Below are 18950 nucleotides of genomic sequence, written 5' to 3' on the forward strand. Positions count from 1 at the left end.
CTGAGCTGTTTCCCGTGGAGCACATCTTGGTCTGGTCAGTTCTTCACATTCTCCTCTCGGTCACTTCCTGAGTCTGTCGGGGTCCGCTCGTCCATTTAAATGTGAGCCGAGCCGAGCCGTGCTAACCACTGTGGTCCTAGAGGAGTCCCCTGTTCTGCGCTCCTCTGTTTCAGTGTTTGTTCTAGTGTTCTGTGTGTGAGAATGTTCCCGAGTTCCAGTCAGTGTTCTGCTTCCTGTCCTCTGACTCACCCTGTTCCATCCGCTGCAGGATTGCCCAACGGAGTCACGTGCCTCTGTGGTTACGTAAGAGTCCGACGTAAAGCCGTCACCGAATTATATCACGCGCAACATTAAACAATTCGACACACAAAAAAAACATAACACAATATGACACTATACAACACAATGGCACAAAAATAATAACACAATGCAACACACAATAGAAAACACTACACACAAAACACAACACACACAACAGAAAACATAACACAATATTACACACACACACACACACACAAAACAATACAACACACAAAAAAAAACCACAACGCAAAACAACACGCACAAAACAACACAATACAACACACAAAAAAACAACACACATAAGACACACAAAACAATACAATACAAAACACACAAAACAACACAATACAACACACAAAAAACAATACAATACTACACACACAAAACAATACAAAACACACAAAACAAAACAATACAATACAACACACAAAAAAAACACACGCAACGCAAAACAACACGCACAAAACAACACAACACACACAAAACAACACAATACAACACACAAAAAACAACACAATACAACACACAAAAAAACAACACAACACACAAAAGACACACAAAACAACACAATACAAAACACACAAAACAACACAACACACAAAAAAACAATACAATACTACACACACAAAACAAAACAATACAAAACACACAAAACAAAACAACACAAAACACAAAACAACACAATACAAAACACACAAAACAACACACATAAATCAACACAATGCAGCACAATACAGAACACACAAAACAACACAATATAACACACAACAGAATACAACACACAAAAAAACAACACACACAACACAATTGCAGAAAAATAATAACACAACACACACAACACAATGCAGCGTTCATCTGTGGTTATGTGAGAGTCCGACGTAAAGCCGTCACCGAATTATATCACGCGCAACATCAAACAATTCAACACACACACAAAAAAACATAACACAATATGACACTATACAACACAATGACACAAAAATAATAACACAATGCAACACACAATAGAAAACACTACACACAAAACACAACACACACAACAGAAAACATAACACAATACAACACACACACAACAATACAACACAACACACAAAAAAAACACACGCAACGCAAAACAACACGCACAAAACAACACAACACACACAAAACAACACAATACAACACACAAAAAACAACACAATACAACACACAAAAAAACAACACAACACACAAAAGACACACAAAACAACACAATACAAAACACACAAAACAACACAACATACAAAAAAACAATACAATACTACACACACAAAACAAAACAATACAAAACACACAAAACAAAACAACACAAAACACAAAACAACACAATACAAAACACACAAAACAACACAATGCAGCACAATACAGAACACACAAAACAACACAACATACAAAAAAACAATACAATACTACACACACAAAACAAAACAATACAAAACACACAAAACAAAACAACACAAAACACAAAACAACACAATACAAAACACACAAAACAACACAATGCAGCACAATACAGAACACACAAAACAACACAATATAACACACAACAGAATACAACACACAAAAAAACAACACAACACACACAACACAATGCAGCGTTCATCTGTGGTTACGTGAGAGTCCGACGTAAAGCCGTCACCGAATAATATCACGCGCAACATCAAACAATTCAACACACACACAAAAAAACATAACACAATATGACACTATACAACACAATGACACAAAAATAATAACACAATGCAACACACAATAGAAAACACTACACACAAAACACAACACACACAACAGAAAACATAACACAATACAACACACACAAAACAATACAACACAACACACAAAAAAAACACACGCAACGCAAAACAACACACACAAAACAACGCAATACAATACACAAAAAACAACACAATACAACACACAAAAAAACAACACAACACACATAAAACACACAAAACACAATACAATAGACAAAAAAAAACAACAAAATTCAACAGACAAAAAACAACACAACACACATAAAACACACAGAACAACACACAAAAAAACAACACAATACTACACACACAAAACAACACGATACAAAACACACAAAACAACACAACACAAAACAACACAACACACACAAAACAACACAACACACACAAAACAGCACAATGCAACACAATACAAAACACACAAAACAAAACAACACAACACACACAATACAACATACATGCTACACAACCCAACCCAACACCATGCAACACATACAATACGACCCAAACCCCCCCCCCCAAAAAAAACACAACACAAAAAAACACACAACACACAAAAAACACAATACAACACACACAGCAGAATACAACACACAAAAAACAACACGACACACACGACAGAAAAATAATAAGACAACACACACAACACAATGCAACACACATAAAACACTACACGACACAGTGCAACACACAACACTATGTAACGAGACACAAAAAATGCACAACACAACATCACACACAAAACACAACAGAATACAACACAATGACAGAAAAATATCAACACACAACACATACATAACACTACGCAACGTGACACAAAAAGCGCAATACAATATGACGCAATACAAGGCAATGGCACAAAATTAACACAACACAGCACATGCACACAACACAATGTAACCCACACTACACTACACACACAAACAGACACAACACCATAATACACAACACGCACAATAATCCTCAACTATGACAACACTCAGCAGAACTAGAAGGGAAAAAAATTATATAAACGCATTAAAAAGGAGTTCAGTGAAGCAAATGATAAACAATAATCATAATAATAATGATCATAATAAACTACAGACAGTCTTGCATAAACAAAAATGAGCTTTCAATACAATCGTCCTCCTCCTATTATACTCATATGACAAAAGCTGTGATGGCAAATAAAATAAAAGGTCACTGTATTTTTAATAAGAGTATAATTTCATTTGTAAAATCTGGAGAACATATTTAAATAACTTCAGTAATTACTGTATTTATTTATTGTTGTGAATTGTATGCCAAATGTGGGGTTTAAGACATTTAGAACTGAAAGACTATACACAAGTAAGGATAAATATTTGATTAAAATCCTCTTTGTAGCGTCTAAAAAAGCCATCGCACAAAAATGGTGTGTAAAGGACCCTCTTACCTTAAATAATTAGAGACATTATGTAAGAAATTGACAACATGGAATGACTTATTTATGTCATAAAACTACAGCAAAGCAACATGTGAAGATTGATGGAAAAAGTGGACAATAAACAGGACGAGAACTGACACTATGTTCTAAATGTTTGTGTTGTAAAATATCAAAAATTAAATAATAGCATTGTAAAGAGGAGTTGATATTATTTATTGTTTTTTGCTGTTTTTTGTTTAATAGGTCTGTAGGTTTGTTATGTATAATGTGTTTTTTTTTTTTGTATTGTGGCTGTGTGGTTCCTTATGCCTCAGTACATGTTTATGTAAATGTATAATTCAAAATAAATAAAAAAAAAAAACAAAACAAAACACTAGAAGCACTCAGAAAGCGCAGACCTCCGCCAAGGCAGATCAGTGCCCCCCCCACCTCCCATCACCACCAAAATTGAATCATATGTTCCTTGTGCCAGTATCAACATTTCCTGAAATTTTCATCCAAATCCATCCATAACTTTTTGAGTTATCTTGCACACAAACAGACATACAATCCAACGCCGACAAAAACATAACCTCCTTGGCAGAGGTAAAAAACAAAACTGAAAGACTATTCTAGTTATTAAATAAATTAAAACTAACGTCCACATATCAGTTTTAATACATGTGAAAAATTGTTTTACAAATTTTGTTTTTTTTCCCAAACTCACTGTTTTTTTTGGGTCAGACTGAGTACAAAGTGATAAAAAGGTGTTAGCTTTAGCCTCTATCTCATCGTATCAGATGACAAACTGACTCATGTGCATTGGTAAAATAGTTTGTGTCCCGTATCATTCAGTGTCTTTGTGTGTGTGTGTGTGTGTGTGTGTGTGTGTGTGTGTGTGCAGTGAACAGGGTGGAGATGTACAACCAATCAATGGAAACGGTGAGTCACGACCGATAAAATACACCAACAATCAGGTTGTTTTAAACTCCTTTTATATACATCAGACTGAACATGTCCAAAATGCTCAACAAACATCAATTCTAGAAGTAACTTTACATAAAAAACAACAAAAAAACAATCACAACCCTGTTAAAAAATAAAGGATTTTTTTAAAGAAATCATGTGTTTTTACAGCATTGACACCAGTTCTGTTCACATTCTCATTGGGAGTAAATGTTATTCACCTAAAATAAAAACTTTTTGTTAATCTAAAACCACCCGTTTCCTAAAATGTTACAAGATCCTCTGGCTCTTCTGTCAGTTCAGTGTCGTCCTGCTGTTGTGGACTGGCGTCTGTGGGATCTGCGTCCTCATGATCACCTGTAAATAAATAAATAATTAGCATCTTTTACTAGTTTCCTTTAGAAACCATCATAGAAATAATCAGGTCGTACTGGATGGGATTCGGTGGATCTGGACGAGCGTTGTGTGGCGTCCGTTTGTTGTCGTGGTAACCGGAGGAAGTCGTGGGACAGAGTCTTGAAAGATCTGTTCGTCGTCGGAGTCCACCAGACTCAGAACGTCTCCACGGTCCTCATCCATTTGCCTGGAACAGACGAAAACCCTGAACCAAATACGGCTGCACAGCTGATCGACTACCGAACTGAACAACAGTTAATGTTCTGATAATCAATGATTGGTGTGAAGGTTAAAAATTCTCACATTTCATCTTCTTTTTTTCGTATTGTTGGGTTGGGACCAATCGAGACATTTATTTAACCCTTTATCGGGCAGGTGACTATTTCTGGTAATTTCCGCACACATTACAAGACAGTGACAGAACAGTTCCAGTGAGGACAGTGAGTCAACAGTCTCAGGTCCAATGTGGTCTACAGGGTCTGTAAGGTCCACCTCTGCATGAACAGTGAGTGGACCTGCTTTGTTAGGTACCATGAAGTAATGGTACTAATGTAAGGAATGATGTTCAAAGGGAGAATGTGGATGTGGACAGGGGTCTGGATCAGCACTGATGTTGGGCTAATGTTTATAAAATATGTTACTTTCATATTACATGTGTTTTTCTAGTATTTTTATGTATACCTCTTGGATATTTTTGCCACTTGTGAGCAAGGACCTAGATATGGTAACTTCATTGACCTTGATTTTCATGAAAATAAATATTTTTTAAAAAATTTCACAAAAGTAATAAAGTCAGCTTATGTCCTGTAATAACACACTGAGGTTGAAATAGTGAAATTCAGAGTATCTCTATGAGTGCCCTATAAAGGGTTAAGGATGTCATGTTCCTCTTCTTCTTTTAACATTTTACATTTTATGGACCAAACCATTACTCAACAATGAAAATTAAATCATATTACATATTAAACAAATTATATATTAATTGCATTACATATTAACTAGATTATATATTAATCAGATTACATGTTAACCATATTATTTATTAATCAGATTATATACAGGGTGTCCCATAAGTCTCCATACATAGGAAAAATAAACGTTTCTTGACATAAACCATTTTTATTTATATAATATGCTCTATATGACTGCCATTTTGTCGGGAACACATTTCAATGTGTGTCTGCTGAAGAACTATAAATAATGTAATAAATAATGTAAAGCGCTTTGGGTGCCTAGAAAGGTGCTATATAAATCCAATCCATTATTATTATTATTATTATTATTATTATTATTATTATTATTATTATTATTATTATTATTATAAAGAAGAAATATAAAGAAATACATGTTAGAACCATATATGTATGGAATGTATTATGTGTCCTATGTATGGAGACTTATGGGACACCCTGTATTAATCATATTACATATTAACCAGGTTACATACAAGTGAAGAAGTAAGTGGAGTTTATTAATACCCCCCCACACACACTTTGCCCCTCCTACACAGTTATCCTGCCTTGTCAGGGATCAATTTTGACTTTTAAATTAAAGATAATTGTAAACCAGATTAAACAAAATTTCTATCCTTTTTGGGTAGTTCATTCAAACCAAGACAAACACGATTCTGCCCAAGTCTGAACTTTCAATGTGATCGCACTTCGTCTGATGAATTCTGGTGAATAGGAGAATCGGACAGAATTCCTGGTATTAAAAGGTTAATCACCACTGAAAATTACATCAGATTATATATAAACCTGGCTGCATATTAATCAGAATTATTGCAGTTTCAAATTTGAATAAATAAATAAACACTTTTTTCTCATGAAATGATTGTGACTGTGAATTATTCATGATAGATAAAGTAACTGGGACTCAGTATGTGATCATAACACCTGGTGAAAGGTGATTACTGATGTGTATAAATAGCAATAAAAAGAAGAATGTCTCTGAAAACAAAATTATTCCAATTTTATGAGCAAAGTGTATGATGAGAAAAGCAAAGAAAGGAAGAAGAAAAGGCATCAATTTATAAAACCTTTGTTAATAAAAAGTTCCACCTTTTGCAAACGGCATTTTTTATGAACCTTTAACACTAGGCGGAAAAATTAAGCAGATTAGGGGTTAAACTACCCCCCCCCCCCCACACACACACACACACACACACACACACACACACATTCTCCATTAGTGGTTATATTTGGCTTGTGAAACTCTGAACAGTGATGAGTAGGAAGTGACACAGCTCACCACCTCCATCACCAGCTTTAGGAAAAAAAAAAAGTTGCATTCTGTTTTGCCATTCACCCGAGAAAGAAGTACGTTTCTAGATTCACTTTCCAGATATGGCATTGTTTTTGTTTCCTCTTTGTTTTTACTATTGTTTTTTGTTTTACTTTCTACTGCAGCTATCACTGCCTTTATTTGGTTGATGTTTTATCTAAGTTAACAGCATTTTTACTGCTTACTATTGTAGTTTTCTTCTATTTTGTTAACTATGATAACCCTGATATAAAAAAAAAATATAAAAAAAAACAAAACACAAGTATAAGCAACTATATTAGTATTAAACTGATACTGAAATGCTCACAGGTGGAGTAGGTAGGAGCTGACTGTGGAAGGAATAAATGACTCAAAATCTACACAAAAATAAAAAGAAAGAAAGAAAAGGTATTGTTTGGGTTTGAAGTGTGTGCATTTTACTGTGACATACTCACCCAAAACCACCTCCTGCAACAGAAATACAAACAAAAAATGTCAGATCTGGATTCATAGTGAAACTCTCATTGACTCGTTGCAGATGTGGTTGGTGTAAACTGAAGTTACCCAGGCAGATTTTGTGTCGGCTGGAGTAAACGGTTTTGGCTATGATGACGGCCGACCCCACGATCAGCACGGCGATGAAGACGCCGATAAATGCTCCCGTGTACGCGGAGGAGGCTGTGGGAATGAAACCAGACGTTAACGGCGGGAGGAGCAGCAGGTTTATTGGCATTCCACAGGTGGAGCTGACACTGCACGTACCTGCTCTTTGTTCAGACGTGGTAAAGGAAAAACAGAAAAGTGATAGTCATCCCTTCCTCTGACTCTTTGTTTACATTTTTAATGCTTCTGTACTAACCCATAAAAACCCAAACATCCACTGGCGACCAAAAGCATCTACTGATCCAAACTCTTTAAGACCTGCTGATCTACTAAATCTATCAATACATGTAAATAATTGGTGTAAATTACAGTTTGTCATCTTTTCATGGTCATCAAATATGACCCATTTGGACATTCAGAGGCTCTGTAGTGAATGTGGAAACACCGTCATCTTCTACAACATTAGCCCCTTTTACACAGCACTTCTGTTACAGGAATATTTCGCCTTTTTTTCAAAACGACGTCCCACCTTCATCGTGGCTCTGTAACGCCTCTGGAGGTACTAACAGAGCTGTGATAAGGGTGGAATCATGATTCTGGAATGCTATGTAAAAGGAACACCTCTCGTTGCATAACCAAGGTGTGACATTTGATGACGTATTGCGTGTGTGACCCTAGCACCGTGGGCAATTTAAAAATGAGCGTGGGCCGTGTACAGTAAACAAACATATCAATACGACCAGTAAGATGTTGAACTGGGGAGATGCCGAGATCTGCGAGAGGACTCTATCCATGCTAACATTTGTGGAACGGTGAAAGACTCTGCAGAGGTTCTTTATCATTATTTAAAAAGCATCTGAAAAGGACTCCAATTATAAAAAATGTAAGGCTGTATATCATTTGATTTGTATTTCTATTGTTTTTACTTTAGATTATATCGTTTTTTTTTTCCTGTGTATTGTTTATTTCCAGGGGGGGGGTTTACATAAGCCTTTTTTGGCTTCTGTCCTCTCCTGCATAATGGTGTTACTTAAAAGAAAATTGTTCTTTCAAATTTTCTCTTGCCGTTTATGATGTACAAATAAATAAAATAAAAAATAAAATAACTAACACTGCTATGCTTGGGATATTTCCGACGCAAAAGTTATACAACACATTATACACTGCGCTGCGTCACCTCCCCTTTGATTCCGGAACATAGGTCCGCTGTGTAAAAGTCCCGCCTGTCTCACCTCTGTTTTCCCTTTGGCTTGGCTGTGGAAATCGGTCAATGGTGGAAAAAAGGTGGGATCACCATCTCACCTTTTTTCCGTGATCTCTGTGTAAAAGTGGCTATTGATTCACCAGTAAAACCCATGGAGTCTGATCAATGACAGTGGATGGAGACACTTGTTTTCATGTTCAGTTTCTGATATCTTTGCTGAAAAAGTCACTTTTTCTTCAGTTTTCTCTGTTTTGATATAATAACCTTTGAATTATGCAACCTTAAATGTTTTTTACTTTTCTTTCTTTCTTTCTTTCTTTCTTTCTTTCTTTCTTTCTTTCTCTGCTAAAAGCCTGACTAGGGACTGGAGATGGAAACTAGCTATAGCTATAATCTCTTTATGTGAATCATCAGTTACTACAGCTTAAATACAGGAAAATGCCTGATTTACAGTGAAAAATGCTAAATGCAGAGGATTATTTTGTAATAAATGGTGATAAATTGCTTAAGAAAGGTTAAATGGAGAGAAAAATCCATTTGGGAACTGCCACAAAAATAGCACTAGGTCTTCATGGGTTAATCTCTCTCTTGGGGTTTGTATAAAAATGCACAGACTCACTCTTGACAGTGAGGTAGACTTCCAGCTCCCGAACGCCGAGCGGGTTCTCACTGCGGCAGAAGTAAACGCCCTCGTCGTCCTTGCTGACATTGACTATGGTCAGCCTGAGGGTGGGCCCGTCCTCAGATAGTAGGTACTTTGATCCGTAGACAATGGCGTCCTGCTGGAGCCCCTTCCTCCAGGTGGTGCTGGCGGGGGGTTTGGATGTGGACTCGCTGCAGGTCAGAGTTTTACTGGAGTCCTCCAGAGCTGTGGCCAGGGGGTCTCCTTCTGGGTATGGAGGCTCTGAGGAGGAACAAAACAACAACCTTTACAGCATCTAAATAAAATGACTCCTCATTCTCTGAAAGGCACAGAAATGGATCCAACTTTTGGTTCAAGAGTCTCCTAGTGGTGTTTTATTATATTTAGACACAGTTGAAACACACTGAACCATCTTCTGCTAAAATACGTTTGGGTTTGAACTAAAAAAAAAGTCTAAAAATGATAATAGACTTTTGGATCAGTAGTTGCAGCCATAAAAACTCTTGACTTCCTCTTTTCTTTTCCATCTTTTCCATTTTGTGTTTAATAGCTCTGACACTTTATCATTAAAATACGAGTTGACTTTTATATATTTATATTCTATTATTTAAATTCCTAGAGGGACAGATGCTGCCACTGACTTTTATTTAAGAACCTGCTGCAAAAACATGATATTTACTGAGAATAATTTATGTACCTATTAATGATCAGTAATTTAGGATTGTTTTCATTATATGTTAACCTGACAAATATGCGATAATTAAATGTCATGTAATGTCCATTAAAGGTCCAAACGTCCATTGAACAGTCATTATATCTCCTCCATTTGTCACAGAATAAAGAGGTAACAGGACACATCTGGACATGAAGCTGCTTTTCATTCAGTTGTCCGGTTACTTCTGAGCCTCTGAAAATGGAGGGACTTTAAAATGTAATATTTTTGTTAAACTCCTTGAACTAAAGCTGAAAGTTCCCACTTCAATCACATCTTGATTGTTTCACCTCAGATTCACTGCGATGGTGGACAGATGCAAAACTACACAATCTGTCAGTTTCCAAATATATATGGACCTGGATGTAGATACATAACATTTTGTAAAGAAAATAATTTGGAATGTTAGTAGAAAACAACACATGAAGACTTGTGATGTGTGATTCACAAATTTTAGAGAAGGCTGACGTGTTCATGGAAACACACCTGTCCAGTAGTTATGACCAATGCAGTACTGAGTGCATCACACCAGTATAATGTACAATGTGTCCTAATAGGTACATTAATTATGATATTTTAGTTTAATCACTGAGCTGAATATTAACCCACAAAGACCCAAACAGCTACTGGTGACCAAAACCGTCTACTGGTGTAAAATGTTTAATATCTATTAAACCACTAATTCTATCAATACATATAAATAATTGGTGTAAAATGCAGTTTATCATCTTTTCATGGTCATCAGATATGACCCATTTGGACGTTCAGAGGCTTTGTAGTGAAAGTGGAAACACCGTCATCTTCTACAACATTGATTCACCAGTAAAACCCATGGAGTTAGATCAGACACTTGGTTTATGTTTAGTTAATGATATATTTACTGTAAAAGTCCTCTTTCTTCAGTGCTGTCTGTTTCTGATATCATAAACTTCAACTTTAATCTGAGCTCTTATGAACATCTACATGATCACTAAATTAAATATAGGAAAATACATGATTTTCTCTGAGAAAAAAAACACAAATACTGAGGATAATATAATAAATGGTGATAAGTCACTTAGGAAAGGTTAAATAGAGAGGAAAATTAATTTGGGAACTGCTGCCAAATTAACAGGGAGTCTTTATGGGTTAATGTTAAAATGGCTCTTCATGATTGTAGCACTGGAATAAAGCTAAATATAACCATATTTACAGATATTGTGTTTACAACGTCAGTCACAATTTTAGTAGGAATTGTGATGATTCCATTTAATTTTCATTGGAGAAAAAATTAATATTTTTGTTTAACTTTAGTAAAAACAGGCAGATATCAGAGATACAGATTCGGTTAGACTGTGAAGAAAACTTCAGAGCCCTTTATGTTCAAACTAAGACAATGAGAAAAAGTAATGAGTACAAGTAAATGTTAACTATGTGGAAACTCACAGTGGCCTTTAAAGTGGAAAGCACATAAAAGATTCAGCAGGTGCACAGGTGAGGGTTGTCAAAGAGGCTCATTTCACTGTAACATACTTACTGAGGGTAAACGAACACGACGCCTCTTTCCCTGCTGCCAGTGCTGGGTGATGGGCTCTGCATGTCAGCGTCTGGCCGTCCGACAGCAGGGTGCGGTTCAGCACCAACGACAGACTGTTCGTCACCTCTGAAGCGTAAACTCTACTTTTCGACTGAGCTCCTGTGTTCTCGGCCCCGTCTTCCTCCCAGCTCAGAGTTGGGAGGGGATACGTCCCGAACCAGGTGCAGGTAAACTGGACGGAGGATTCGTCTGCTGCCGGGGTCCACATGCACTCAGGGTGTCTGTCTGGGACGTCTAATTGAGAAAAATAACAGAAAACAACTGGATAACAACTTCAGAAAGGAGGTGCTGATTCAGTATTCCTCAGACTGATGCAGTGTTCAGCTCATTTAAGGGAACTGGGAGGGAAAAGAGGATCAGATTAGCAGATAAAACACCCGTGAAGTGTGCATATCTTAATATCATAAGTAGGGGTGTATATTGGCAAGAATCTGGCAATATGATACAAATCACAATACTAGGATCACGATACGATATATCACAATATATCATGATACTGTTAAAAAGGCCATTTTTGTTTGTGTCTTTTTTTTTAAATGATTATTTCCTGGAAGAATTGAATAACACCATAAATATGCACAAATATTAAACACATTTTTATATGATCACTACAGGATCTAATGCTGTATCACAAAATGCTCCTGTGTTCAAACTTAAATTACGCTTCATAGACATTATAGATTAAGATCCTGTTCAAATGTTCATATTCTGTTATTTCAGAACTAACACCATGACATTATTTTTGTGCAATCCCAACAAAGGAACAAACATCTGCCTCTCTCAGACAGTAAAAAGTGCTTTTAGGATGCTTCAAATAACCATTATTTAATAAAACAGTGTTAAATAATAATAAATTAGATATAAACAATAAAGAAAAACAAAAAACAAAAATGAACCTCCGCCATATCTGCATCTGAATAAATACCTAAAAATATCGATACAGTACTTTTTAATATTGATACAGTATCGTGAGATGAAATATCGCGATATATTGTAGAACCGTTATTTTCTAACACCCCTAATCATAAGTAGTTACAAGTGGCAAATAAATAACAAAAAACTATAATCTGCCTCTCCAAACATCAAGATTCTAAACTTCTCTTACTCACATTAACTCACTAACTCACGTTACAATGAGCTTGATTCCTTATTTACTTACATTCACATGTTCCACACCACACTTACATATTATCACCTTTAACTGGATACACTGATGAGGTGATTAATCACACGTTTTCACTTCATACAAGCAGCAAAAAACACGTGTACTTGTGGCTTTAAAGTGGAGCTAATAGCTTCTGATCAGAAATGACAGCAAAAGCATAGATAAAAGCACCTGATTGGAAAATGAAAAGACTGTTCTAATCCCTAGCTCTGTTCTTCTGTTTTGATTTGATGTTATTTGATAGGAAGTAAGGCTGCACGATATTGAAAAAAGACTGGCATTGCGATTTTTTTAACGCTGCGATACATATTGCGATATGAAAAAATACTCAGGAGGATATAATAGCTGTGTGGCGTCAACATAAATGGTCAAAAAATGAGTTGTGTTTCCTCTCATTGTGGCAACAGGTGCAAGACACTATCGACACAGAACATGTGTTTCAATATCATCTGTCTTGTAGCTGAAATAATTCCAGATAACTGACGTTGGTTTTCTTTTTGGCACCAAGTCTTTGTTTTCGTTGATCTTCTCTGGTTCGTTGTTACCTGCGTCTCAATCCATGTGCAGGGGCGTGGTCTGCTTCGGCAAACTGATTAAGAACGATTGTGATTGGTGGATGGCTGTGTACAGGGTGTGTCAGGTACCCAGGTTGAAATTAGATGAGAAAACGTTGAGTTCATTTGCCTCCTACATTAGAGAATCTACGATGCGACTATTGCGCACACGTACATTGCGATGACGATGCTAAAACAATATATTGTGCAGCTCTAATAGGAAGCATTGTTTTTCTGACCTCTAAACTTAAGTGAGTGAAGCTTACGATACTGCATGTCCAGTCAATAATGGTGGCGTTGTTAGTGTACATGTCGATACCTTTATTAATGAGAACGAGTGTCAAATCACCCTCATGTGTGAATCAGTTTAAGTTATACATGATAGTAAAAAAAAAGTGCATGACATTGGTGATATTATGTTTTAGAATAATAGATTGATTATCAAAAATACTATTCCAGTGTTTTTCAACCTTGGGGTCGGGAACCCACGTGGAGTCGCCTGGAATTCAAATGGGGTCACCTGAAATTTCTAGTAATTGATTTGAAAAAAAAAACAAAAAAAAAACAAAACAAAAAAAAAAAAACAATAAAAACTTACTAATAAAAAAATATTTGGTGAGTTAGAGACAATCCCAATACATAAAAGACATGACAAACTGTGAAGCTGAAACTGAAGCACTGTGGTACTGTTTATCTGTCAAATGTTCATTGTGGTCAGTTTCAGATGCTGCAGCTCTTTCATAATTCATAGTTTGAGTTCTTGTTTGTTCAGTATTAATTGTCAGCCTTGTAAATACAAGCTGGACTGACTGTACATATCCTGAGCAAGGAAAATCAAATTCTCACTTTGTGCAGTAATCTACACCTGGCTTTTCTGCCTCCATCCATAATAATATACATGATATAGACTAAATGTTCCCTAAAATTAACATTTATTTGCAACATAGTATAGCAAACTATTACATGATCAATAACAAATTAATTTTAGCAAAAAAAAAAGTCTCTGTTTTGAATGTCTGGGGTTGCCAGAAATTTGTGATGTTAAAATGGGGTCATGGGCCTAGAAAGGCTGGAAACCACTGTACTATTCATTTTAAATCAGTGGTTTACATGCAAAGACTCACTCCATTTAACACTTCACCTCCAATATTGATCACAATATTTTATCTTGTTTAGAGTATTTCAACATATCAGGATCAATTATATCACAACCCTGTGTCATGATTTTTTGAATCACCAGATAAACCCTAGAGAGTTGATCAGGTTCTGTTAATTTTTCTCCTGATGCTGGAGATGAAATTATTAAGAGGTTTCTTGAATGTAAATGTGAAATCAAAACAATGAACAACACTCCACATAAAAGTCAATAATACAAATACTAGAGATGCTGGTGTGGCTAAAGATCCTGACTGTGAACTACTACAACCAGATCAGACTCCACTCCCATCCCAGTGAATATTTGTTGCATTAAACTGTTGCAGCAAAAACATATCCATGCCATAAAAGTGTAGTTGTATATATAATGGGATATTATAAACTAGTCCTTAAACATATAAATACATCTATAGTCTGACTGATACTTGCTGCAGAGTGTTACTTACAGTAGACCAACAGCTGTGTGCTCTTGTTGACAGCCTGATGGGAGATGTTGTTGTGGGCCCTGCAGGTGTAGACCCCCTGAGCACTGGGCTGAATGTCTTTAATTTTCATGTCCAGCCAGGACCCGTTGTTAGCAGCCAGGGACGTGTTGCTGTAAAAGCGTCCGCTGAAGGCCCAGGACAGTAGCTGAGACGGGTACGAGGACGCGGAGCAGTTGAAGGAGACGCTGGAGCCCCGAGTGGTGAAAAGGGTCTCATTGGGCAGAGCAGAGGTAGGACGAATGGATATGGAGAGATTTTCAGGTCCACCTGAGAGGAAACGAGTGTAATGCGTTAAACTGTGTATAATGGAAATGGAAAAAAGTCTGTGTTTATTTTGCTAATTGATAAGCAGAAATTTCAAAGATTTTACAATTCTCAAATAGTAGGAATTTGATTTTTATTTGTTTAATTTGGAAAAAAAATACTATTTTCTGTATTCCAACCAAAATAACCAATCATTAGTTGCAGCCCCAGTTTCCCCACGCATCCCTTTTAATCATATACAATAAATCTATTCTACATACATGGTATCTTAAGTGCAAACTAATTGTGCGATTATTCCACCTATAACTGTATTAACACATACATAACACAGAAACCTGCAGCTTCACACGTGAGCAGGTGATGAAGAACAAGCACAGTGGATAATGCATGTCTATTATTACTTCTGTGTCTCAATGCAGATAAAAATATGCAATTAATTTTTCGTGGCTGATAAGGTTTTTCCACAAAAAAAAAAAAAAAAACTGATAAGAATAAGTCCTTTATTTTGAAAGATCCAATTCCTCCAAATGTGTAAATAATTGACATTAGTAAAGTTTAACAGCTGGAAGCGTCAGGCTTCCCTCTGTAAATCAGTCCTCAGTGTTTGAGCAGCAGTGGCTTCATGTTTACACTTTGCACTTGCAAAGGCTGCACATCAGATCATGTGTGGTTCCAAATAAATATAAGATAACAGGTACCATCTTAACTTGTGTTTTTTTTATTGTTCTTAACAAGTTCTTTAATAAAATGAGTAATTCTGATCATTTCTATTCTAGTTTCATAATAATAATATTCACCAGTTTGCACGTTGACCCTGTCATTGTGGGGAAACTGCATCTTTAAAAACTTTCTGAAATCATTAGTGGAATCACCAACACTGTTTTTAGCTTCTGTTAACGGATGATGACAGAGCTGTTGAAAGTTAAAAAAAAACAAAAACAAGTTTCTGTACTTATATTTCCTAATTTTCAGCATTTTATGTTAGTGGTTGGGTGTTGTTGCTTAACATGTCTACTCTATCATAAGGAAATTTAAATTAATTTAAGACCTTTTAAAAAATTCCAAAATATTTGTTAAACTGTACATATTCACATTGCTAACTGAATAACTCTTTCGAGTCCACTATGTGCTGATGCTAAATGCTAGCTTTAGCTAAAAACGTCAACCCTGTCATTAAGTTAAGTTGTAAGAAATGCATAGAACTGTGTTGAAATAATGCTAATACATTTGTGCACAGACTACTGATATTATTTGACAGTGGAAGCTATATGTTCAGAAATATTGGATTTTGAATAGCACGTGTATATGAAAACTTTTGCTGGTGGACGGACGTGACATTACCCATGATGCTCTGGTCAGTACCAGTACTTTATTAGTAATAAACTTATATACTTACTATTGCTAATTCTCCTCTTATTCATAAATGTTAGTATTGTGGATCTAAAACAATAACAGCTGACACAAAAACACAAAATGTGGCAGTGGATGGATGTGACATGGTTGTTACAGATCCCATCATACTGATGCTCGGCAGCCATGTCACCGTTTACACTAATGATCCCTGTGCAAAAACTAGGATCAGAATTATTTATTGTATAGATTATCATCATACTAAAGAGTAAATAACAATATAGAATTGTTACTTCTTTATAAAAATGCTTTTTATTAGAAAACTGTTGATTTACAAAGTGACGTGTGACATTCTTAATGTATGTATTGGTGTAACATAAGCAGGATGGATCAGCACCATACTCCATATTGCAACCTGTAAAAATAAAACATGTGATATGTAGGATAGAATCTTTTAAGAAAAACTGGGGAATCTAAAAGGATAGAATATTTGTTTTTCAGCTAAATTCAGATAAAATATAACTTGGCCATTTGTGACATGAAAATATAGCATTAATTGTGATGAAATTGGACATTTTTGAGCTGAAAACATAGTTCATATGACCATCATCATGTTGCAACAGAACTGAAATCCTGTAAATTTGCATAACTTGCATTTACCAACACAAAGTTCCTTTGAGGATTCACTTATATTGATTTATTATGCACAAAGACATAAATAAGACCTCGAAGCAAATTTTAGCTGATATACTAACCTTAATGTCAACCTGGCTACTAACCCACTGTTAGTAGGTTTTGGTGTCTGTTTTTTGTCTTCTTGTGCTGTATGTAAAGCTGCTGAATACCTGAATTTCCCTCGGGATTAATAAAGTATCTATCTATCTATCTATCTATCTATTAGCTGTAAAAAATTAAGTATCATCATGGCGTCATTTACAAATGACAGTAATGACTGAAACAATTTCTCGCGAGAACATTTAAGGTCACGATTGTAATGAAACGGTTTTTCACGGGTGTCACTTATCAGCTGTCACATGTTGTTGTTGAGCATGTGTGTTATGTTGAAAAACCAGTTTGTGTTTCCACTTTCCTCCCCATAGTTTCAGCAGGTGAACCCTTCAGTGTGTGTGAGGTTAAAACTCCAGGTCAGGAAAAGCAGCCGCTACCGGACAACACAAACACACACGCGCGCGCTTACTTACTGGCTACTTGCAGCTGGACGCGTGCGTGGAAAGTGTTGTTTCCGGGCAACGTGGAGGCGCACAGGTAGGTGCCCTCATCCCCACGCCTCACCTCCCGGATGTTCAGGCTTCCGTCATGCAGCACGGTAAGCCGCTGTCCGGCCGGAGTGGGGCCGGTGGGGATGTCCACCGAAGCACCGCCGCTAATGAGCCCTCGTCCATTTTTCACCCACGTCGTTACGGTCGGTGTCACGTTTCCCACGGAGTAACACGGAAGTAGAGCGACGTCTCCCGGTGCGGCTGTCAGGGCCGTGTCGGGGGAACCATCACCCGAAACCGCCACTTTTAACAACAACAAAGACACACGAAACAATGAAGGGGAAGTTCCCAACACTCACCTGCTCTACCTGGAGGTCAGACTCGTCAAATAGGACCCACCTGTCGCGGAGGAATACAGTAGTAGAAGGGCTACGGCCAAGGCTCCTGTCATGATAACTTTTCTTTCCAATGGCTACATCGCCTTCAGACAACGTGAACAAAAGGCTCCCGGTCCAAACCTGTCTGACTAGTCCACCTGTGAGAGCCGCTGCGTGGAGCTCCGGGGCGCGGTGGACATCCCTCCGCCCGGGGTGACAGACTCAGAGTGGACCCGGTCAGCAGTGGGACATGATGGGACTGACCGGGAGTCAGCGCCGCACTGGACGGACGGCCTTTGTTTACTAGAGCATGCTGATCCGGAAACTTTGGCTGGAACAAACCACACCCTGCCTTCACCTACTTAAAGAAACAGGAGCAGATTGAACTAAACACAACAGCAGCAAAGACCACTTTATGTGATTCAACACTGCATCATATTAATCCTCAAACACCAGGGCCACAATAACACTTCATTGTACCCTGGGCAACAATATTCAAGGGCCCCATCATCACAACCCCAGGATCCCTATAATCTGGCAAAATACAGAATAAGTT

The 18950-nt window shown here is 37.0% G+C and overlaps 2 protein-coding genes across 3 annotated transcripts in view; both read right to left on the minus strand.

Annotated features, from left to right (window-relative positions):
- wsb2 (WD repeat and SOCS box containing 2) overlaps nucleotides 1-268 on the minus strand; it is an 11999-nt gene extending 11731 nt beyond the window's left edge. The window contains exon 1 of one of the 2 annotated variants that reach the window (XM_030143998.1): nucleotides 1-268. This exon is cut by the window's left edge and continues 15 nt beyond it. In XM_030143998.1, coding sequence (XP_029999858.1) covers nucleotides 1-25 — 25 coding nt within the window. In that variant the 5' untranslated portion in view covers nucleotides 26-268. The other variant, XM_030143999.1, reaches the window with a different exon arrangement.
- A 4172-nt stretch (nucleotides 269-4440) lies between these two features.
- vsig10 (V-set and immunoglobulin domain containing 10) lies at nucleotides 4441-18724 on the minus strand. The gene is made up of 9 exons (XM_030144180.1): nucleotides 18417-18724; nucleotides 18000-18320; nucleotides 15145-15450; nucleotides 11765-12058; nucleotides 9513-9797; nucleotides 7651-7764; nucleotides 7542-7554; nucleotides 4860-5011; nucleotides 4441-4785 (listed from the first exon to the last, which is right to left on the minus strand). The coding sequence occupies exons 1-9, from the start codon at nucleotides 18466-18468 to the stop codon at nucleotides 4691-4693; spliced, it is 1632 nt and encodes a 543-aa protein (XP_030000040.1). The 5' UTR covers nucleotides 18469-18724; the 3' UTR covers nucleotides 4441-4690.
- Nucleotides 18725-18950: the final 226 nt, after the last annotated feature.

The sequence above is a fragment of the Sphaeramia orbicularis genome, chromosome 9, assembly GCF_902148855.1.
Source record: "Sphaeramia orbicularis chromosome 9, fSphaOr1.1, whole genome shotgun sequence".
NCBI classification, from domain to species: Eukaryota; Metazoa; Chordata; class Actinopteri; order Kurtiformes; family Apogonidae; genus Sphaeramia; species Sphaeramia orbicularis.

Bases quoted from the DNA above. Each gene is read 5' to 3' on its own strand.
- vsig10 (XM_030144180.1), bottom strand. From the start codon at position 18,468: ATGACAGGAGCCTTGGCCGTAGCCCTTCTACTACTGTATTCCTCCGCG. The intron at 18,321-18,416 runs GTGGGTCCTATT...TGTTGTTAAAAG, and splicing joins ACTGTATTCCTCCGCGACAG to TGGCGGTTTCGGGTGATGGT. The intron at 15,451-17,999 runs GTAAGTAAGCGC...GTTTCCTCTCAG, and splicing joins CGTCCAGCTGCAAGTAGCCA to GTGGACCTGAAAATCTCTCC.